The sequence below is a fragment of the Mesoplodon mirus genome, assembly GCF_964341445.2.
Source record: "Mesoplodon mirus genome assembly, chromosome: 10".
Lineage (NCBI taxonomy): Eukaryota > Metazoa > Chordata > Mammalia > Artiodactyla > Ziphiidae > Mesoplodon > Mesoplodon mirus.
In genome coordinates this window covers 67,501,388-67,525,209 of record NC_138986.1, presented here as the reverse complement: position 1 = coordinate 67,525,209, position 23,822 = coordinate 67,501,388, and the positions used below count along the sequence as shown (strand labels likewise).

The window sequence follows — 23,822 nt, the reverse complement described above, 5'->3', positions numbered from 1 at the left end:
CCCACTTTTAAAAAGTGGTCCTGGACTTCCCCACAATGTATTCTTTTAGCACAAAATAACCAAAAAATTGCAGGTATGCCATACTCCGTCTGCCTTATAGCATCTTGTGAAAAAATAGCGGGGCCAGTCTGACTTCCCCAGAAGTTGAACTGGGCTTTAGGTGCAGATGTTCTTGAATGGAAGTATACACCATACATGCCAGGATAGAAAGCAAATTTTTCCCCAAAATATTGTTCTTCAGAAAAGAGAGTTGCCTTATATTTTTTTCTTTACTTGTCCTTTTCGGACAAAGTACTCTTCAGGAAGACACTATCTCTTGAAAGGACCTCAAGTGATGGCAGTTTTCTATCTTATAAAGGTCAGCTAGCAAAATCAGGGGGAAACGGTGAAAACATATTTATTAATTATTCCTGAGGTTACGACCACGAAGAACAAGCATTGGAGATCATAATTAGTAAGCTTCTTACAAAGGTATTAGAAAGAGGAATACAAGACCTATCTGAGGAGATTGTGAATATCCAAGGGAAAAAAAACACTTGTCCCAATGTTTAACAAATGGTTCCTGAGATGCAGTAAAATCTCCACTGACAGCCTCCTACTCAATTCAAAACCTGTTCTATCTTAAATAACTAGAAGGGAACTGTTAGATGACTCCAAATGTTGTTCCAGTGATGAGAGAGACCCTGCTGTAGCAGATCCCTGTGAAGAATTTGACTAAAATTATCTGAGTGAAGAAAAAGTAACTTTTCTAAATTAATACCATTTTGTATAATTTTTGATATTAAATGCAAGTATTTAAATATCTAAATGAATAGATGGTTTAAATAAACTTTTAAAGTGTTTCATTTCCATCCATAAAAGTTCTACATTCAAATTGCAGATTAACTAATGTAGACTTTGAAATAAATCAAGTTGGAAAAGGACACCAATGCTTGAGGCATATGTGTGTGTACATATGTGTCCGTGTGTGGTACATTTATGGAGGAGTGACAAAAGCTCTTCTAGGTGATTCCAATCCTAGTCCTTCACCATTTCTCTTCCTATCCCTTTTCTTTTTTTGTGGTACACGGACCTCTCACTGTTGTGGCCTCTCCCGTTGCGGAGCACAGGCTCCAGACGCGCAGGCTCAGCGGCCATGGCTCACGGGCCCAGCCGCTCCGCGGCATGTGGGATCCTCCCGGACGGGGGCACGAACCCGCGTCCCCTGCATCGGCAGGCGGACTCTCAACCACTGCGCCACCAGGAAGCCCCCCCTTTTTTTTTAAGTTTTTTTTAAATTTTAGAACTATTATAAATGCACAGGAAGCAACAAAAGAAGATACAGGGAGGTCCCAAACATCCTTCGTGAAGCCTCCCCCATGTTAAGATCTTACATATATATAATACAATGTCAAAATCAGGAAATTGACATTGGTACAATGCATAGAACTTACTCAGACTCCACCAGTTATACAAGTACTGATTTGTGTTTGTGTGTTTGTAGTTCTATACAATTATATCACATGTGTAGCTCCACATTAACTATAACCACAGTAAAGATTCACTGCCAACAACTACAGGCCAAACAATGTCTCCCAAATTGTAAGAATTGCCTAGGTGCTTGTTTTAAAATACAGATTCCCAGACAGACCTCTGCCCAGAGATTCCCATTCCAGAAGACTGGGGGAGAGATGGGAATTTGCATCTTTAAGCACCCTAGATGATGCTTAAGATCAATAACTTTGAGAAACACTGGCCTGGAGCATTAAATGAAACAGTATAACGTGAATTGGTAGCAGTATTTCTTGCACATTATAAACCTGATTTCCTTCCTCTTCCACCACTATGGAAAGACATCCAGGCCTGGTCTCTCCCTGTCAGCGACTTTACTGTTTGCTTCCCATGGAGGGGCAGTGAAAGCCTGTTACCAAGACCGCCTTATAGGGGTCTGGGAGAGTCTGGAGTTAGTTCCTGGTTACTATCTAGTTGGTGAAGGTGGAACACTGCAGGGATGAGCTATCCACCGGCCAGAGGTAGAGAATTGGCAGCAGCCAAAGGGACTTAGGCAATCATGGAAACCGGAAGCAAACAGAAATAGCTTATAGGAATGGAATTCTCCACAGTAATGGAGAGGGTTAGCATGGGAAAGCCTAGGTCTTAACTGCTCTACTGTACTTGGCCATTCAGGAAAAGGGCCTTAGTATTCTGACTCTCAGTTCTGGGGGACTAGAAAGATCCCCCTTGCCCCAGCAGCTTATTAGTACAGATTAAGAAAGCAGGGAGGTCAAGGCCTTAGGCATCTGGACACTAGTTAATGTCCCCCTTCCCCCCACCCCCATCCTGAGTGGAGGGAGCTAGATCAGCCCCCTTTCATGGGAAAGGGCCTTGTCCACCTGGTTCTTGGGAGTGTCAAAAGAGCACAAAAGGGCAAAACCCATGGATTCTTGATGCTGGATAAGACTGATGTCATCTGAATCAAAAAAGGACCCCTTAGAAGTTAAATATGAACTCATGAATCACTAAACTCCAAGTTAATTATTTATTATAGTCAAGGATAGAGTCTATAGTAAAAGATGATCCTCTAGAGACTGCAGCCCCTGGACAACAACCCAACATACAAAAACATCCAAGGCATGGCAGTGAAAAGTGAAGCTGCTCTGGTCAACACAGCAGAAAGCCCTGATCAAATGAAAGAAAAATTCAAGAACTTTCTCAGAATTTCCCTGTTTGGTAAGATCTTAAAATTAACACAGAGAGAAGGAAAATCTTTTAGGTTAGAAAGGAAAGCCTCAGATATCTCTGATCTAGCCAGTGGGTTCCCTCTACCAGTGATTACCAATTGCAGGTCATGACCCATTAGTGGATTGTGAGATCTTTTTTATAAAGGAAGTGAAAGAGAAAAATACTAGAATGCATTGCATGTGGAAAGAACAGTACTTCATGAGATTTTTTAAAAGTAATATTTGTAAGCATGAGGGCATGACAGTTTGCATTGTGAATTGTATTTATTGTGGCTCACAACAAAAAGTTAAAAATGGACGTCGTAAAGGGTTGACTCCTGCAGTTCTGTCCCAGGGCAGCTTTAAGCATCCACTCAAACATTGCTTTGGGTATGAGTTCACATGGTCATTCTGTTTTGTTTTGTTTTTTAAAATTTTTATTGGAGTATAGTTGCTTTATAATGTTGTATTAGTTTCTGCTGTATGGCAAAGTGAATCAGCAATACGTATACATTACCCCCTCTTTTTAGGATTTCCGTCCCATTTAGGTCACCACAGAGTACTGAGTAGAGTTCCCTGTGCTATACAGTAGGTTCTCATTAGTTATCTATTTTATACATAGTATCAGTAGTGTATATATGTCAATCCCCATATGTACACTAATATGTATAAAACAGATAACTAATAAGAACCTGCTGTATAGCACAGGGAACTCTACTTCGCTGTACAGTAGAAACTAACACAACATTGTAAAACAACTGTACCCGAATTTAAAACAAAACAAAACAAAACACTGACCGCAAAAAGTGAATATTCTTATCTCTTTTTTCATAAGTGTTATCTAAAAATAAATTGAAATTTTTGAGGGGAAAAAAATAGTGTATGTATGTCAATCCCAATCCCCCAAATTCATCCCACCACCCCCCATTCTGCTTTTTAAGATAGTTTGCTTTTTCAATATTGAATACTGAGGACCAGACTCCATCTCAGCTTTAAGTGTAAATCATTTATTGAAGCTAAAAAATGTAAAATTCTATAAAGAAAGACTATTGACTGGTATTTACTGGATTAAAGATCTTGTTTCAGATTTTCTTTTTTATTTACTTGTTTTATTTATTCACTTATTTTTAATCATTTTACTTATTTTATATATAATATAAATTTAAATTTATTTGTTTAGGTTTTTTTTTTGGCCACCCCACATGGCTTGTGGGATCTTGTTCCCAGACCAGGGATCAAACCTGGGCCCTCTGCAGTGAGAACTCTGAGTCCCAACCACTGGACCACCAGGGAATTCCCTAAATTTATTTGTTTTCATGAAATTGAATTGTTTCTTGGAATAACATGATACAATCTGAAGTATTTTTTAAATGATAATAGGGACCATTAAAGCCCGTATTTTCACTTTACCCTGACAATTACAAAAAAACTGCAAAGATACTGACGGTACAACTGAAATATAATCCCTGCCTGAACTGAACTTGAATTTTTGATAAAGGTAGATCTTCTGGAGGACCTGCCAGGCCAAATTTGACACCTTTAAAAATATCATCTGGGGCTTCCCTGGTGGTGCGGTGGTTGAGAGTCTGCCTGCCGATGCAGGGGACATGGGTTCGTGTCCCGGTCTGGGAAGATCCCACATGCCGCGGAGAGGCTGGGCCTGTGAGCCATGACCACTGAGCCTGCGCGTCCGGAGCCTGTGCTCCGCAGCGGGAGAGGCCACAACAGTGAGAGGCCCACGTACCGCAAAAAAAAAAAAAAAAAAAAAAAAAAATAGTACCTACCTCTTGGGTTTATGAGGATAATTATGTAAAAGCATTTAAGAGCAGCGCATGGCATATCGTGTGCACTCAATATCTGTTAGTATTAAATAATGCTTTTAATGACATTTTCTTTCCCCTAAACTCAACATCACCACTGATTAAAAATCTTGGGGAATTCCCTGGTGGTCCAGTGGTTAGGACTCTGAACTTCCACTGCAGAGGGCATGGGTTCAATCTCTGGTTGGGGAACTAAGATCGCACATGCCATACAATGCAGCCAAAAAAAAAAAAACAAACTTGGAAATAATTTTCTTTTTTTTTGGTTGCACTGGGCCTTCATTGCTGCGTGCGGGCTTTCTCTAGTTGCAGAGAGCGGGGGGCTACTCTTCCTTGCAGTGCTCAGGTTTCTCACTGCAGTGGCTCCTCTTGTTGTGGAGCATGGGCTCTAGGCGTGCAGGCTTCAGTAGCTGTGGCACGTGGACTCAGTAGTTGTGGCTCGCGGGTTCTAGAGTACAGGCTCAGCAGTTGTTAGTTGCTCCGTGGCATGTGGGATCTTCCCGGACCAGAGATTGAACCCGTGTCCCCTGCATTGGCAGACGGGTTTTAATCACTGCACCACCAGGGAGGTCTGGAAATAATTATTTCAGTTCAGATTTTCCCATGAGAAACAGGATTTCATATATAACATCTAATGCTAGCCCTCTCTGAGAACTCTGAGGGGATCTGTAAAAGTCATTATACGGTGGAATCTTACTAAGCAAGTAAAAATCAAAAGGTGGACTGTTAGGAAAAGAATTTTCGGATGGCTAGGGATTAGGGCCATAGCAGCAAGAATATCTGAAGTTTACTGAAATAAGTTCTACAGCCAAAACAGTCCCCATCAAAAATATGGAGAGATACGAGTGTTTAAAAAAATAAATAAAAATGTAAATCCAACTTAAATAGATCAATTTATCCTCTTTTTCATAAAGTGACAGCTGGTTAATTAGGACAAACACATTTATCTAAAGGAACCCAGCAGTGATACGCATGTATACAGTAAACAACCTCACGAACATGAAAGACCATGCTTTCTTTTCACCAGAGACCATTCCGCTCCCAGAAAGATTAGTTATGAATACGTCTGAAATAAAATGAGAGTGTTACCAAATCATGAGCGTATGACACACGCTTTTAAATGGGCAGCTAACGTTCTTGAAAGGAATGCTTTAACAATGGTTATAAATGATGTACTGCTTAAAGTAAAGCATAATACTAAATACTATACTTGATTACAAATTACATCCAGTCCACATAAGTTGAATGCATACCACACTTTAATAATCAAGACAATTCAGCTGTTTTTCTCGAGTATGTTTCATATAACCCGTATATAACAATATTGCTGTGTTTTTAGGCATTTTTACATTTAAGGGCCCCAAATATATCATGTTCACAAAACATTACTGTCTGTGAATGTCAACCAGTTTTTGATTTATATTCCTTCAGAAACACGCTACCCTGGTCATACACACTAATCTACATCACTGAAAATAACCAAAGATGGTATTTCACAAGCAGAGTCTCATCCCCACACAGAAGTTCTAACTGCCCTGGAAACCTGTAGGTCAAGTTCTCAACCTTTGAAAACGAGCAAAACTGTTCCAGAGCAGTCACTGTAGCCATGTATTTGGGCTTTGTATTTATACATTATTTTGTATATTTATACATATTTATAGCATTACATTTGAGACCTAAAGGTGGCCACACACAAGTAAGCTAAGTCCCATATCAAAACTAAAATGAAAAAGGAATTGAAGAGATTTTGTAATTCCAATAGCACAGACCTCAGAAACTGAATGCTTAGATATAACTCCTACATTTCTCTTGAACTAAGAGGTCATTGCCATGCTCACGGCCTTGAGGCAGTAGTCTCTGTATCAGTGTGTCATGAGTCAAAGAGTCACTGACTACCATGAACTTGGGTCTGGTGTCACAGCACTAACGTTGCCTTTCCCCCAAAGAATCATTTGCTCTTGAAGTAATAGGCTTTTAAGGCACATTTGAACAAAAACCCATCATATACCCAGCTTAAAAACGGAAGCTCCACCTGGTTATAATAACATATATACCTAAGTAATGTGTGATTTACCAGATAGGTAAATGTCTCTATCTTGAGGATAAAGTCACTTTAGAAAAGTGATTATTTGCTTATCCAAAAAGGAACACTGTGTAAAAAATATTAAAGAATAGATTTATAAGAATAACTTCCATGTACCATGTTGGCAAAGGTCTAACAGGTTATAGGTCTGAAAATTAGGAAAAAGACTTCCCTGGAACCCTGGCTTCCTACCCACCTGTGTTTCTGAGTAGGAATCATGAGGAAGGGAGTTAGGGCACCTTCATGATTTTTAGAAATTTCCTTCCAAAATGCACAGACCCTTGGGAGGGTTCAAACCTTAAACCCCAATCAGCTACCATCTTAAATTACAGTTACCAGCCTCAAAGGAATAGGACTTGGGAAAAGGACGGAAGGGGAGAGGATGGAAAGAAGCTGCAGATAGTAGTGGGGTTGCTTCAAGAACAAGTTGCTTTAGGAACCTGATCTTTTGCTAGGATCAGCATTGCTATCCCTATGAGGCTCTGCTAAAAACATATATATATGTACATTTTCTAATACCTGCCAACATGCTTTACTTAGGGCACTGACCCTTGGGATGGATCTAGAATAATCTACTTGGAATGGTTTGGGATGGGGGTAGATTTAGAATCTATTAACTTGCTGTTGGCCTAAAGTAAACATAAGTGGAAGAATTTCATAGAAACAGACACAAAGCTAACTGTAGTGCCTCCTCTGGCCATCCTTTTCCACTGACCTTTAGAGGTTTTCAGGATGCCTATTTAGCCATGCAGAACACGCTGCTGGAGAACCGAGCTCTAGTTCAATCATAAGGTGGGAACAAGCAGAGTCCACAAGGCACACTGTCACAGGTGAGAGGGAGACTCAGAGGTGACACATGTGCCCATCAGGATTCAGCTCTGTGGCAGAGAGCTGAGATATTGCCTGTGGTCGTGGAGCAATGCAAAAAAAGCAACAAAAAAACGGGTCCTAAATAAACATTTGCAATGTTGCACAGTAAGAGGCTCATTCCACAGGGGCCAAACATTGTATAGGACATATTTTAAAATCTGCAGTTGCCAATCACCTACATTTGGGAAACCATGTGGCCTCTGATGTTATGACTTTAGCCTGAGTGGCAGGTACAGAAAAGCCTCCAGAAAGCCTGCAATTTAGTGACATTCTGATTTCTCTCCATTGATCGGCACCATTTTGGAAATCTGGTCCCAAAGGTTCTGAAGAACAGTAATGCAGCGAAAAGAAATAACCTCTCTGTATAAAATGATTCTAGAGAGATGTGTTGAGGTAAAGAGTTTTGTAAAAAGGGTCGACTAGGGAAGCACTGTCACGGCTATAGAAATTTTTAGATAAGTTTGGTGCTAATGTTATTCTATAAAACTTCTATTTATGTCAGTTATAAACAGGGGACAGTTCTTATTGCTCCAGGAGCTTGCTGCCCCAATCTGTTCCTCCACTGAAAAATGTTTTTTCTCAACAATTGGTAGCAAAGATTCCCAAATTTATAAAAAGTCACTGCCAACGCATCACTTTTTGATTACCTTCTGACTGCCCTATAGATATGGACTCGGTATGCATGTCCTAGACACCAAGGACAGAAAAGAGCCTAGAAAAGTTGTTTTATCAAAGTTTAGTTCAATGAGGAAAAAAAACAAAAACATGAAAAAGTGCAAAATATATACAGTTCCTGGCAGTTCTCACACAGGATTTTTTCTGACTACAGACCATAAAAGTTTACATTTGTGTAATGAAGTTACAGTAGATTTCACTTCATTGTTAATATACGTTTTTGCTTCAAAGTGCTTACTTTATTTAAAAAAAGAGAAGATCAAGAGGGTGGCAGGAATTTTTTTTTTTTTTTACAGCAAATATATGTCATGTGTCCCCATCTCCTTCTTCCTTTTCCTTTAGTGCAACACAGAGCAGCAGCCTCAATGAAAGGTCTGATTTCAAAAGATGTTCCTGAAACCTCACCTACAGCAGCACCCTAGGCGTCCCGTTAGGGGTGGCTCCTTTTTTCTTCTGCAGCCTATTCTGAACCTTTCGTGATTTCACCACTTTCATTCTCACCTCAAAAACTTCATGGATGGCCTTCCGGAAGCAATGAAAATTATAGTCAATCAGCCCTGGAGAAGAAAACAAAAATATTTATAGAGGTGCCGCCTAGAAATAATCTCTTTTCATGGCAGCTATGGAGAAGACAAGCCAGTAGGGGGCGGTAGAGGAGCAGGCTTAACATAAGATCTATAGATTTCTCTAGGAGGTGTGCAGCTGGGCTTCAGGAATTGCAGGCAAAGTCTTGTGAATATATATATTTTTACTAAGGAAAGGTTCCAGAGTATATACCACATTTTCAAAGGTGTCTATGACCCCAAAAGTTTGAAGAACCAATTGAACTGCCTTTTTAAAAAATCTTTCAGAATTAAAGATTGTAAGAACAATTAAGATATACCTTAAGTGAAATACTTATTAGTATTTTTTCCCCAAAAGGTATTATTAAATTGACTCTGAGTGGAGGCAGACCCTGACTTGGAGTATAGCTGGGATCTCAAGGTCACAGAGCCATTGTCATAAGCCGTGGGGAAAACAAAGTCCCTGATTTTATTTTATTTATTATTATTATTTTTTTCTGTGGTACACGGGCCTCTCACTGCTGTGGCCTCTCCCACTGCGGAGCACAGGCTCCGTACGCTCAGGATCAGCGGCCATGGCTCACGGGCCCAGCCTTTCCGCGGCATGTGGGATCTTCCTGGACCGGGGCACACACCCGCGTCCCCTGCATCGGCAGGCAGACTCTCAACCACTGCGCCACCAGGGAAGCCCATGACTGAGGTTTTTAAAGGAAGTGCCTACAAAGAGTTTGCTGTTTATTTCAACTCTTTCATAAAACGCAGTTGAAAATACAGGAACAGGGCTTCCCTAGAAGCACAGCGGTTAAGAATCCGTCTGCCAGTGCAGGAGACACGGGTTCAAGCCCTGGTCCGGGAAGAACCCACATGCCGTGGAGCAACTAAGCCCGTGAGCCACAACTACTGAGCCTGCGAGCCACAACTACTGAGCCCGTGTGCCTAGAGCCCATGCTCTGCAACAAGAGAAGCCACCACAGTAAGTCCGCGCACCGCAATGAAGAGTAGCCCCTGCTCGCCCCAACTAGAGAAAAGCCCGCATGCAGCAATGAAGACCCAACACAGCCCTAAATAAATAAATTAATTAAAAAAAAAGAAAATACAGGAACAGAGACATGAACAGAACAAGAACTATCTTCAGCACCATATGCAGTTATGGGATGGTCCTACATCCTCTTGGTTCAGTGATGCTCAATCATAGCTGCATGTTAAAAGCATCCAGAGAACTTTTTAAAAATTAACAAACCCGGGCTTCCCTGGTGGCGCAGTGGTTGAGAGTCCGCCTGCTGATGCAGGGGACACGGGTTTGTGCCCCGGTCCGGGAAGATCCCACATACCGCGAAGTGGCTAGGCTCGTGAGCCATGGCCGCTGAGCCTGCGCGTCCGGAGCCTGTGCTCCCCAACGGGAGAGGCCACAACAGTGAGAGGCCCGCGTACCGGAAAAACAAAACAAAACAAAACAAAAAACCCCAGGTTCCTCTCCCAGGAATTCTGTTCTAATTGTTCTGTGGCAGGCCTCGATGGCCATATTTTTTAACCACCTCCCTTCCCAAGGTGCCTACGATGTGCAGCTAAGACCAAGAATCCCACTTCTGCTTTCTATCCTCCCCTTTCTGCCAAAGCAGTCAGAAATCATCCATGAAAACACAGACAGAGACCAACAGCAGGACAAGTCACAACAAGTGTTGATTATCAGCACCAGCAGGACTCAACACTTGAGATTAAAGCAGCAAAAACAAATCAAACCACTCCATGCATATGTAAAGCATCAAGCTCTTTCTAAAGCTAAGGTGATCAACTTAATCCATTTGCCTGGGACTTTCCCAGTTGCAGCCCTGAAGGTCCCCTGTTTCAGGAACCCTCACCTCTGTCCCAGGCAAATGGAGATTGGTTAGTCACCCTAAAAAGCAAACAAGCTTAACGTCATGGGGTTAAACCTTGTCTGCCTATTTATCTCTCTATCACATTAAAACAAATACTCAGGTTTCTAATTAGTTTAATAAATTTTACAAAATCTGCCTATCTTCAGAGATGATCCTCCCTAGGTGGTTTAACAATAAGTTGCCCAAGATCCACATAAGAAATTCCTGCTTAAATTAACGCACACAACCATAGATGGACATTAAAATTAGTGGGCAAAAGTGTGAGGAGAAAGAGGATTTGCATAGTTTGAAAGTATTTATTAACTTATTAACATAAAAGTATTTATTAATTTATTAACAAAGTGAAAAGTAGGAACTTTCCAGGGGAAAGACCTGGTAGACCCTATCTTAACTAAATCAAGGTCAGCATTGCCAGTAATAAGCCAAACCAACATCATAAACATATGATACACGAAGGACACAATATCATTTCTGTGTGGTATTCTGGCCAAATTGCATAATCTCATTCCAATTGTGTGAAAATATCAGACAAACCCAATTTGAGGAACGTTGTACAAAATAAGTGATGAGTGGGCTTCCCTGGTGGCGCAGTGGTTGAGAGTCCGCCTGCTGATGCAGGGGACGCGGGTGTGTGCCCCGGTCTGGGAAGATCCCACGTGCCGCGGAGCGGCTGGTCCCGTGAGCCATGGCCGCTGAGCCTGCGCGTCCGGAGCCTGTGCTCCGCAACGGGAGAGACCGCAACAGTGAGAGGCCCGCGTACCGCAAAAAAAAAAAAAAGTGATGAGTACTCTTCAAAAGTGTCAGGGTCATGAAAGACCATCACAGATTGGAGGAGACTAGGAGAAATAGTAACTAAATCAATTTGGGATCCTGGAACAGAAAAAAAGGTATTTTTGGAAAAACTGGTAAAATCTGAATAAGGTCTGTAAGTTTTATTAATATTGATAGTATTATACTGATGTTAATTCCCTAGCTTTGATAACTGTACTACAGTACATAACATGTTAACATTTTGGGAAGCTGGATGAGGAGTGTATATAAACTACGTACTATTTTTGCAACTTTTCTGTTAAGTCTACAATCAGTTCAAAATAAACAAGCTCTCAAGGTTGATGTTATTGTACCCTAAATTTTAGGACTTGTCATCACCCTAGATGTTTTGGGGTCTATAGTTGTACTATTTGCATTATTTTTACTTTCCTTAGTTTCCAAAATCAACATAAAATATTAATCACCAAATATAAATTCTGGAAATATCTTTAACCAAGGGAATGTATGTATAATGGTTTAAAACACAATACACAGAACTGATTCTATACAGGGAGAAGCCTAGAAATCTTTAGCCCAGACTGCCATACACTGGTGGTATGACCATAGGAGAAAGTCACTTCTTTTTCCTGGGTCTGGGTAAAATCATCAGTAACTGAGAGAGTGAAACACAGGATGGTCCTGTCTATCTTCAAAATTCCATGAATCCTTTATATAATCTGTTCTTAGTTTCAGCAAGATGAAAATAAAAAGTAAAAGATTACCACCATTTAATTAAAAGTTTTGAGAGCCAAGGACATAACAGGCAATTTGGCTGGTAATAGTAAATACAGGAAAAAATACACAACTTCACTAAGAAGCAGAAAAAATGTAAATTTGTTTTCAATTATCAATGTTTAATGCTAATACCCAATATTAATGAGAATAAAGCAAAATGGACACACTCATAGTCTCTTAGTAGCATAAACCTGTAAAAACTTTCTGAAGGACATTTTGGTAATACGCATTAGAAGCTACCAAAATGTATTGATCTAAGTAATTCCATTTGTTGAAGTCTTTCCCGAGGAAATAACCAAAGATGTACACAAATATTTAGTGGAAAGAAGGTCTTTGTGGATTATTTATAACATCAAAATCTAGAAACAACACACATTTCTAACAATAGAAGAAACTAATCATTAAAATGATGTGGTTAAAAAAAGATTTAATGAATTGGAAAGATGTCTGTAATAATTTAAGTGAAGGTTATAAAGTAGTATTTATTATATAATCCCATATGGAGAGATATCTATGAAAAAAACTGGAAAGTTATACAGAAAATATCGAGAGTGATTATGTGAGTGAGGAGCTTATCAATAATTATTTCTTTTTTGCTTATTTATTATATCTAAATTTTCTAAATGAATCTATTGCTCTGTAACAAAAAGAAGTAGCAAAAATCTAAATCATGTTTTCAGGCTCAATGAATTAAGAAGATTTTCATGATATAAATAAGTGAAAACAACAGGATAGAAAATTATTTAGGCAACATGGAACCACTTTTGTTGGAAGAAAGGAAGGAAAGAAGGGATGAAGGAAGGGAGGGAGGGAGAAAAGGAAGGAGAAAAGAAATCCCAGAAATTTAACATGGAGCTTAGCTCTAGATGGTGAAACTGACTTTTTTATACTTTCCTAAGTTTTCAAAGTATTTTTATAATGAACATGTATTGCATATAAGAAGAAAGGCTATTTCAGAAAATGTTACTATTGCCACTTTGTTGGGAATTTAGCGTAAATCATCCCCTAATTACTAGCAAAAACCCCTAGCTACAGGGCTTCCCTGGTGGCGCAGTGGTTGGGAGTCCGCCTGCCGATGCAGGGGACACGGGTTCGGGCCCCAGTCCAGGAAGATCCTACATGCCGCGGAGCGGCTGGGCCCGTGAGCCATGGCCACTGAGCCTGCGCGTCTGAAGCCTGTGCTCCACAACGGGAGAGGCCACAGCAGTGAGAGGCCTGCGTACCGCAAAAAATAAATAAATAAATAAAATAAAATCCCTAGCTACACCAGTAAACCGATATTTCCCAGTTTACATAGCGGTGTGGGGCAGGGTGGGGGAATATGAGTATCTTTATGAGGGTTAATTGCTTTTGTTTCCGACTAAAACTAAATTTGGTCCTAAAAAGATATTTGGTGATGTTATTGAATGTATTCATATCTCCCTGTTTTGAAATCACGATGCTGTCCCTGTGTTTTAGGACTAAAGAATGGACAAGGGCTAAACAGAAGTTAAATAACATCTAGCTTTAATGTTGTAGGAGTTTCATCCTTTACACGGGGGGGACAAGTGGTCACAAGGTCCCTAATACCTTCTAGAGGTGTGGCCCAAGAGCGAGGCCTTGGCACCCCCTGTAGGCAAGGGGCACTCCCTGGGGTAAGAGATCTACAGCCTGGCAACGATGCCCCAGCTGGCCCTGCTCCCAGAAAAGCTCAGGCCCCTCCCTGGGAGGATGGTCTGGTTCCACTACCACCTCCCGGCAGCTGCATCACTAGAGGGCAGGCTGGTTCACGGATCCCAAAACCCCAGGATGTGGGCAGGAGGCAAAGGGGCCTTGTGACTAAAGTCTGGAAGCCTCCCAAGGCACACTGCTGTCCACCTGCATTCAACGTCTGAATGGAAATGCTTCATTTAAATCACACAAAAAATTACCTTTTCTTTCAAAGCTTTCCTCTCTGACAAAGCAAACGAGAGCCAGGAACTTGGTCACCTCTTTTAAATAAAGAACTGTTGTATTATTCAGCTTTATAATGGCTGTTGATTCCTTGTCATAAGGGGTTCCTGCTCCATCTTCTTTGAGACTAAATGGGGACAGAAACCAAAACATATTTGACCATTGAGAAAGGACTTCAGTTTGTAACCCAGCGACAGAGACCGGCTTTCACACAGAGAAGGATAATCATAATGGCAGGGAGTTTACACTTACATTGCCTTTCGGCTAAAGATCTCAGAAACCCCCAATCACAAGAATGTACACAGCGTATGACAGTCACTTTCCTACGGACACACAGAGTGTGGTGTGTCAGCTGGGCAACTCTCCAGGCACCTGAGAAACACAGGTGAGGGATGGAGGTTAGTTCTTCTCCCCTCCGTGGCCCACAAGGGCTTGCAGTTTTCTCTGGTGACAGAATAACCAGGCTGTCCAAAGCACAGCCTGATGAAAGACCAAGAAGGGGTGAAGAACTGATCCAAAATAAAGCAGCCTGAAGAGAGACGGCAGCAAAAGGCTGGGCTAGATCCTGGATCCAGCAAAAAACTGCTATGAAAGATAGAATTGGGACCTTTGGTAAAATTTGAAAATGGACTCTATATTAGATAACAGAGTAATGCAGATATGTTAAATAAGTTTAATTTGAAAATTAAAACTGTCATCCTACAAGAAAACATCCTTGTAATAGCACATGATTCCTATAGAATCATGTTACAAATTCCTCCCAATTAGTTCAGCAAAAACAAACACGTTCAGTCATCCCTCATTATGGGGGGGGGGGTTGGTTCCAGGATTCCCCCCAGCAGATACCAAAATCTGCAGATGCTCAAGTCTCTTATATAAAATGACACAGTATTTGCAAATAACCTACACACATCCTCCCATATACTTTTTTTTTCAACATCTTTATTGGAGTATAATTGCTTTACAATGGCGTTAGTTTCTGCTTTATAACAAAGTGAATCAGCTACACATATACATATACCCCCATATCTCCTCCCTCTTGCGTCTCCCTCCCACCCTCCCTATCCCACCTCTCTAGGTGGTCACAAAGCACAGAGCTAATCTCCCTGTGCTATGCAGCTGCTTCCCACTAGCTATCTATTTTACACTTGGTAGTGTATATATGTCCATGCCACTCTCACTTCGTCCCAGCTTACCCTTCCCCCTCCCCGTGTACTCAAGTCCATTCTCTACGTCTGCATCTTTATTCCTGTCCTGCCCCTAGGTTCTTCAGAACCTTTTTTTTTTTTAGATTCCATATATATGTTTTAGCATATGGTATTTATTTTTCTCTTTCTGACTTCACTCTGTATGACAGTCTCTAGGTCCATCCACCTCACTACAAATAACTCAATTTTGTTTCCTTTTATAGCTGAGTAATATTCCATTGTATATATGTGCCACGTCTTCTTTATCCATTCATCTGTCAATGCACATTTAGGTTGCTTCCATGTCCTGGTTATTGTAAATAGAGCTGCAATGAACATTGTGGTACACGGCTCTTTTTGAATTATGGTTTTCTCAGGGTATATACCAAGTAGTGGCATTGCTGGGTCATATGATAGTTCTATCTTTAGTTTTTTAAGGAGCCTCCATACTCTTCTCCATAGTGGCTGTATCAATTTACATTCCCATCAACAGTGCAAGAGTGTTCCCTTTTCTCCACACCCTCTCCAGAATTTATTGTTCGTAGATTTTTTGATGATGGCCATTCTGACTGGTGTGAGGTGATACCTCATTTTAATTTTGATTTGCATTTCTCTAATGATGAGTGATGTTGAGCGTCCTTTCATGTGTTTGTTGGCAATCTGTATATCTTCTTTGGAGAAATGTCTATTTAGGTCTTCTGCCCATTTTTGGATTGGGTTGTTTGTTTTTTTGATACTGAGCTGCATGAGCTGCTTGTAAATTTTGGAGATTAATCCTTTGTCAGTTGCTTCATTTGCAAATATTTTCTCCCATTCTGAGGGTTGTCGTTTGGTCTTATTTATGGTTTCCTTTGCTGTGCAAAAGCTTTTAAGTTTCATTAGGTCCCATTTGTTTATTCTTGTTTTTATTTCCATTTCTCTAGGAGGTGGGTCCAAAAGGATCTTGCTGTGATTGATGTCATAGAGTGGTCTGCCTATGTTTTCCTTTAAGAGTTTAATAGTGTCTGGTCTTACATTTAGGTCTTTAATCCATTTTGAGTTTATTTTTGTGTATCGTGTTAGGGAGCGTTCTAATTTCATTCTTTTACATGTAGCTGTCCAGTTTCCCCAGCACCACTTATTGAAGAGGCTGTCTTTTCTCCATTGTATATTCTTGCCTCCTTTATCAAAGATAAGGTGACCATATGTGCATGGGTTTATCTCTGGGCTTTCTATCCTGTTCCATTGATCTATATTTCTGTTTTTGTGCCAGTATCATACTGTCTTGGGTTACTGTAGCTTTGTAGTATAGTCTGAAGTCCGGGAGCCTGATTCCTCCAGTTCCGGTTTTCTTTCTCAAGATTGCTTTGGCTATTCGGGGTCTTTTGTGTCTCCATACAAATTGTGAAATTTCTTGTTCTAGTTCTGTGAAAAATGCCATTGGTAGTTTGATAGGGATTGCATTGAATCTGTAGATTGCTTTGGGTAGTACAGTCATTTTCACAATGTTGATTCTTCCAATCCAAGAACATGGTATATCTGTCCATCTGTTTGTATCAGCTTCAATTTCTTTCATCAGTGTCTTATAGTTTTATTCATACAGGTCTTTTGTCTCCTTAGGTAGGTTTATTCCTAGATATTTTATTCTTTTTGTTGCAATGGTAAATGGGAGTGTTTCCTTAATTTCTCTTTCAGATTTTTCATCCTTAGTGTATACGAATGCAAGAGATTTCTGTGCATTAGTTTTGTATCCTGCAAGTTTACCAAATTCATTGATTAGCTCTAGTAGTTTTCTGGTAGCATCTTTAGGATTCTCTATGTATAGTATCATGTCATCTGCAAACAGTGACAACTTTACTTCTTCTTTTCCAATTTGGATTCCTTTTATTTCTTTTTCTTCTCTGATTGCTGTGGCTAAAACTTCCAAAACTATGTTGAATAAGAGTGGTGAGAGTGGGCAACCTTGTCTTGTTCCTGATCTTAGAGGAAATGGTTTCGGTTTTTCACCATTGAGAACGATGTTGGCTGTGGGTTTGTCATATATGGCCTTTATTATGTTGAGGTAAGTTCCCTCAATGCCTACTTTCTGGAGGGTTTTTGTCATAAATGGGTGTTGAATTTTGTTGAAAGCTGTTTCTGCATCTATTGAGATGATCATATGGTTTATCACATTGATTGATTTGCATATATTGAAGAATCCTTGCATTCCTGGAATAAACCCCACTTGATCATGGTGTATGATACTTTTAATGTGCTATTGGATTCTGTTTGCTAGTATTTTGTTGAGGATTTTTGCATCTATGTTCATGAGTGATATTGGCCTGTAGTTTTCTTTCTTTGTGACATATTTTTCTGGTTTTGGTATCAGGGTTATGGTGGCCTTGTAGAATGAGTTTGGGAGTGTTCCTCCCTCTGCTATATTTTGGAAGAGTTTGAGAAGGATAGGTGTTAGCTCTTCTCTAAATGTTTGATAGAATTCACCTGTGAAGCCATCTGGTCCTGGGCTTTTGTTTGTTGGAAGATTTTTAATCACAGTCTCAATTTCAGTGCTTGTGTTTGGTCTATTCATATTTTCTATTTCTTCTTGGTTCAGTGTCGGAAGGTTGTGCTTTTCTAAGAATTTGTCCATTTCTTTCAGGTTGTCCATTTTATTGGCATAGAGTTGCCTGTAGTAATCTCTCATGATCCTTTGTATTTCTGCAGTGCCAGTTGTTACTTCTCCTTTTTCATTTCTAATTCTATTGATTTGAGTCTTCTCCCTTTTTTTCTTGATGAGTCTGGCTAATGGTTTATCAATTGTTTATCTTCTCAAAGAACCAGCTTTTAGTTTTATTGATCTTTGCTATTGTTTCCTTCATTTCTTTTTCATTTATTTCTGCTTTGATCTTTGATTTCTTTTCTTCTGCTAACCTTGGGGGCTTTTTTTCTCATTCTCTAATTGCTTTAGGTGTAAGGTTAGGTTGTTTATTTGAGATGTTCCGTGTTTCTTGAGGTAGGATTGTATTGCTATAAACTTCCCTCTTACAACTGCTTATGTTGCATCCCATAGGTTTTGGGTTGTCGTGTTTTCATTGTCACTTGTTTCTAGGTATTTTTTGATTTCCTCTTTGATTTCTTCAGTGATCTCTTGGTTATTAAGTAGTATATTGTTTAGCCTCCATGTGTTTGTATTTTTTACAGATTTTTTCCTGTAATTGATATCTAGTCTCATAGCATTGTGGTTGGAAGAGATACATCATACAATTTCAATTTTCTTAAATTTACCAAAACTTGATTTGTGACCCAAGATATGATCTATCCTGGAGAATGTTCCATAAGCACTTGAAAAGAAAGTGTATTCTGTTGTTCTTGGATGGAATGTCCTATAAATATCAATTAAGTCCCTCCCATACACTTTTAATTATCCTTAGATTACTTATAATGCCTAATACAATGTAAATGTTATGTAAATAGTTGCCAGCATGCAACCAATTCAAGTTTTGCTTTTTGGCATTTTCTGGTATTTTTTTTCTGAATATTTTCAATCTGCTGGTTGGTTGAATCTGCAGATGTGGAACCCACATGGAGGGTCAACTGTATTAGAAAAAGAAAGAAAGAGCAAATATGGCAAACTGATAAAAACTGGTGAATCCCAGTGAAGGGTACATAGGAGTTCGCTGTACTATTCTCGCATGTTTTCTATAGATTTGAAATTTTTTCAAAATAAAAAGTTAAATAAATAAATTGGTCTATTTAAGAAAAGGTGTGGGGCTTCCCTGGTGGCGCAGTGGTTGAGAGTCCACCTGCCGATGCAGGGGACACGGGTTCGTGCCCCGGTCCGGGAAGATCCCACATGCTGCGGAGCGGCTGGGCCTGTGAGCCATGGTCGCTGAGCCTGCGCGTCTGGAGCCTGTGCTCCACAACGGGAGAGGCCACAACAGTGAGAGGCCCGCGTACCGCAAAAAAAAAAAAAAAAAAAAAGAGAAAAAGAAAAGGTGTGGCCTGCAAACACAAATGACTTGGGTTTGAATCCCAGCTCTCTTATTTATTGTATAAGTTTGGGCAAATTGAGTAACTTCTTTGAGCCTCAATTTTCTCATCTGTACATGAACAGTAATTACCTCAAAGTTTCCTAATGCAATGAAATAATACATATATAGTGCTAAGCACAGTGCTGAGAGCATATAAAATGCACAATAAATGCTAACTGCTATTATCATTAATATGGCCTTCATGATCAAAATTGAGCCCTCTGAAGACACTGATGTAATCAGTCATGTATCCTTTCTTTATAGGCAAAGGAGCACGTCTTGTACCTTTTCCCTTATCTGAAACTGTGTATACGTTTTCAGAATCCCAGCTGAGATTCTTGAGCAGACCAGGTCACCTGCTTCTAGGGTCTCCAATTACAGGGCTGCCTGCTTCCCGGGCTGTGGCATGCATCCCCGGCCACCCCCTGCAGGGCACATGGGCTGGCTCATGGCTGCTCCAGCAAACAGTCTCAAGAAACCCCAGAACTCACGCCCCATTTGTGACCCATACCCAGACTGGTTCTTACTGAACCGGGCAGGCTCCCAGGAACACTGCGCTCGGCAACAGAAAAGCAATTTACCAGCAAGGACCTGCTCCCTCCTCCGCCCAACCCCTCCCTCCCCGTGTTTGTTTCAGCTGGATAAAAGTAACTCTGATTAACATCATTTATATGAACAACTTACCACTTATGTCTAATTACCATATGGCAAAATAATGATTATGCATATCATTAAATATGTGCCAGATTAATTGTGCTGTTCATTGTATTTGATTACGACAGCCATCTAGACTGTAATCAGGGTAGTTTCAGCTTCCAAGACTATTTCAAGGTCATCCACTTAGAGTTTAAAAACAAGAGAATACTGCAGGGCAGTGATCATGGAAAATAAGGTCTATTTCTAAAGCCGGTGGCAGTGTTTAGTAATAATAACAATAATTAATAATAATTATAATGGCAGCTACATTTATCCAGGGTCCACCAGGGGAAACCTAATGATATTGCATCCTCACTACAGTCCTGTGAGGTAAGAATCACTTTCCCTGTTTCATAAGGGAAGGAACTGCGGGTGTTCATGTGTGTATAACAGTTAACAGAAAGAGAATGGAACTAAGAAATGGTAAGACTGAGTCTCGCCCAGAAGCTGGCAGAGGAGGCTGTGTAAAGCGAGTCACAGACAGTGAGTAAAGAGGAAGATGAGGGAAAGCTTTATCTCACCAATGAGTGTGTGAGGATGTGAGATTCAATATGAATACAAGGCAGCAACAACGCGATGCCTTAATAAGATAGACATACGAGGTCACACCCACTCACTCTGTAAAACACCCTGAATCCAGCAAATGCACAGTTATGTGGAATTATTTCTATGTTTGGTAACAGAATCAATTTTCCCCACGTCTGTTTATTTTATATTATTTTAAATGTACAAGAAGTTCTGTTTTCTAAGAATATAAGATAATAATAATAAGCAGGTAATGTTGTTTGCTTACTTTAATAATTCTCTGCTGTCCACCATAGAAGACAATCAAAACTATATTGGAAAAACAAATAACTCAGCAGTTATTTCATGTAATGAAGAAAATAACAGAACTGTGGTAAACATGAGATATTTATGTAGAATCCAAGGATCCTAGTGGTCTCCCTCAAGTAAATACATTATGATATGATAACAGATTTTTCAGTAGAGGAAGAAGGTATCAGACTTGAGCTCAAATACAATACTAATTCTGTCTCTTATTGACAGTGTGAGCAGGGGTTAGAAGCTTAACCACTCTGAACCTCAGTGCCCCATCTATAAGATAGTGATAGTAATTCCTGCCTCGAGGAATAGTGGAGAATTCAATGATAATAGTGTGGGCACTGAAATTATTAGCATAATGCCAGACATTTACTCAATAATGTTTTGTTATTATTATTACATACGAAATGGTGTATTTATAGATCTCAGTCATTTCAAACAAAAGTATTAAGATCAAATAAGTAAATGCAAAATTCTCAAAGGTTATGAAAGAAAGTATGGCTCAGTTGTAGCCTTTCAGAATGTTCTACTTACCCATAAATACAAGAAATGTCGATAACCACATCGATCATGTCACAGCAGAGCTCATAGGTCTGCATATCCACGGGGGTACTATCAGTTGCAATGTAAATCTTACTGACCACATCAAAGAGAAATGCCTTTTCTATTCCAGAATTCTGAAACAAAAAAGGAGATGCGGCCTTAAAGGGACAGCTGATTGCAGAGCATGTCATGGTTACATAAAATATGCCATCCTCAGTCTCAAATATGAACCAGCAAAAACTTAGGTTGTTCCATTTTATTACAATTTAAACCTCATTGTCATAAACTTCTTTATAACGGACTTGCACAAGAAATGAAAACTGGAATTATCACGGATTATTTACTTTAGGTAAACAAATTAAGTGCTGTTTCCTGACTCTTAGAAATGTACCTGCAGTTAGGAAAAAGGCCAAGTAAAAAAAAGAATTTTAAAAACTTTAAATGTAAAAATAGATTTAAAAAATCTAGGCAAACAAACTCAAAATTGTGCAGTGAGAATCAATGTGAATACAACCAAAGGTCTGCCTTAATTCTATTTTGTGAAGTTTGACTTGAGGTGGTGGTTTTTAGGACTCAGCCAGCCAGCACATCATTCACAGTGTTAAACATATTTTTAAAAATTCAACAGTATATATCTTATAGCCAAAACCAACTTTTATGCTCCCAAACTCCGTTAGGATTCCATTAACATTGAATGATTGCCTACAACTTGAATAAACATTCCGATTATACAAGTGAAGTACAGGAATCGTTTTGGGAGTTACATTTTAAAGGCCCTAAAATAGTACATAGGCGCAATCTTCAAAAATAATATTTCAGTGAACTTGAAATGCTGTTAAGAGCAAGTAGACATAAGATCATTTTCACTCTTGCAATGTTATTCTTAAATTCCGCAAATGACTCTAACAGGACAGCATTATTTACTTACGGAGATAAAGATGTTTAGCAAATTCTCCAGGGTGGGGAGTTGTGGAATCAGTTTCTGAACCACTTTGCTAAAAGCTTCAAATATTGAATGATCATATATGCTTGTCAGATAAAAGCTGAAAGATGAAACAATATTTCAACACTTTTTACCTTCGACTGAGGAATAGACTGTTCAGGCTATGTCATAACACCAGAATCATGCCTTCTGTATTTACTACACACACATTCTAGCCCCCTTCAGAATTCAAAACAACCTCAGTAAAAAAAATGAACATGTCTTAACAAGACATTCCTGCCCAACTCCCCAAAGCAAGTACTGTGCCCATTCTGATCTGCTGACTGGCTGGACTACAGGAGGCTTAAAAATGCAGCCGTATATGCCTATATCAGCATCCTTATATTCTGCAAGAGAATCCACACCAGAGCATCTTTATACACACCTCTCATGTTAATAACAGTTATATTATTGATACTGAAGCATCTCATCTTTCCATTTTTCCAATTTGCAAAATGAATGATGCATATACCTACTACCCCACAAAAATTAGAGAAATGGCTTTCCTCTGTGAATATTTCTATCTGAATTATTTTCAGAGTACTCCTTTACTTATGATTATAGATCCTATCTATAACAGTAAACTTCAGCATCGATTAACTTCCTGGATGCAGTTCATGGGTTTTCTCCTATGTGTTTTTCAAAGGGGGAAAGAACCTTAGCTTTGACCTTCGGTCCAAAAAATTTTTTTAAAGCCCCACCGCTTTTCCCAAAGATTAGAGTTGGCACATGCAAAGCTTGCTTTTCCCAAATACTACCCCAATGTCTACAGCACAAAACAGGGTACACAGGTAAATGACTGTCCGGGCCAAACCACCCCTGATGGCTCTGGACCCCAGAGATCCCTGATGGGTTTCTGTTCTCACCTGAGGTGAATTTTTTCTAATCCAGCATCTGCAAGGTCATCATTTGCCCTCTGGTGAATATCTCTCTGGGTTTCAATTTTGTGGTCATCTGACAGACCATCCACTTTGTGAATAAACACCTCGAAGTTGATGTCGGTGTTCACTTTGTAGGCCCTGGTCACCGTGAGGTGGAGCCTGGCCAGGGCCTCCATGTAATCGTCCTGGGAACAAAGCACACTCCTGTCAGGGAGGCTGCTTTGCTTCCCTTCCACATACAGTCTTCCCTCCCAGCTTTACTGAGGTATGACTGACAAACATTGCATGTATTAAGGTGACGACGTAATGTTTTGGTACCATTGTGTACCCATCTGTACCCATTGTGAAAGGATTCCCCCCAGTCAAGCTAATGAACCAATCCATCACCTTACAGGTACCATTTTTTCTCTTCCACATACACTGTTAATCTTACAACCCCCCCCCAAAAAAATATTTTGCAAATGCCCACATAAAAGCTGTTTCATAGAATTCAAGACTGAAAACTTAAGTTTTGTTAACAAAGAAATGAAAAAGAAAGGCCAGAAAAATACAGTTATGATTTAGCTTGATGACAGTCACAAAGGTCAGAGTTGCAGTTTTATGTATTGAAAATGACCACACACCATCCAGGACCTTCCCTGGAATACGGTCCCTCCAG

General features: G+C 39.8%; 1 protein-coding gene across 1 annotated transcript in view; it reads right to left on the bottom strand.

The window, feature by feature from the left end:
• Positions 1 to 5,760: 5,760 nt before the first annotated feature.
• The window catches only part of RRAGD (Ras related GTP binding D), a 37,663-nt gene continuing 19,601 nt past the window's right edge, over positions 5,761 to 23,822 (bottom strand). Inside the window, exons 3-7 of the mRNA XM_082633627.1 lie at positions 23,150 to 23,349; positions 22,230 to 22,344; positions 21,293 to 21,435; positions 14,043 to 14,191; positions 5,761 to 8,704 (exon numbers count right to left, since the gene is read on the bottom strand). Coding sequence (XP_082489753.1) covers positions 8,553 to 8,704; positions 14,043 to 14,191; positions 21,293 to 21,435; positions 22,230 to 22,344; positions 23,150 to 23,349 — 759 coding nt within the window. The 3' untranslated portion in view covers positions 5,761 to 8,552. The remainder of the gene's footprint in view (positions 8,705 to 14,042; positions 14,192 to 21,292; positions 21,436 to 22,229; positions 22,345 to 23,149; positions 23,350 to 23,822) is intronic.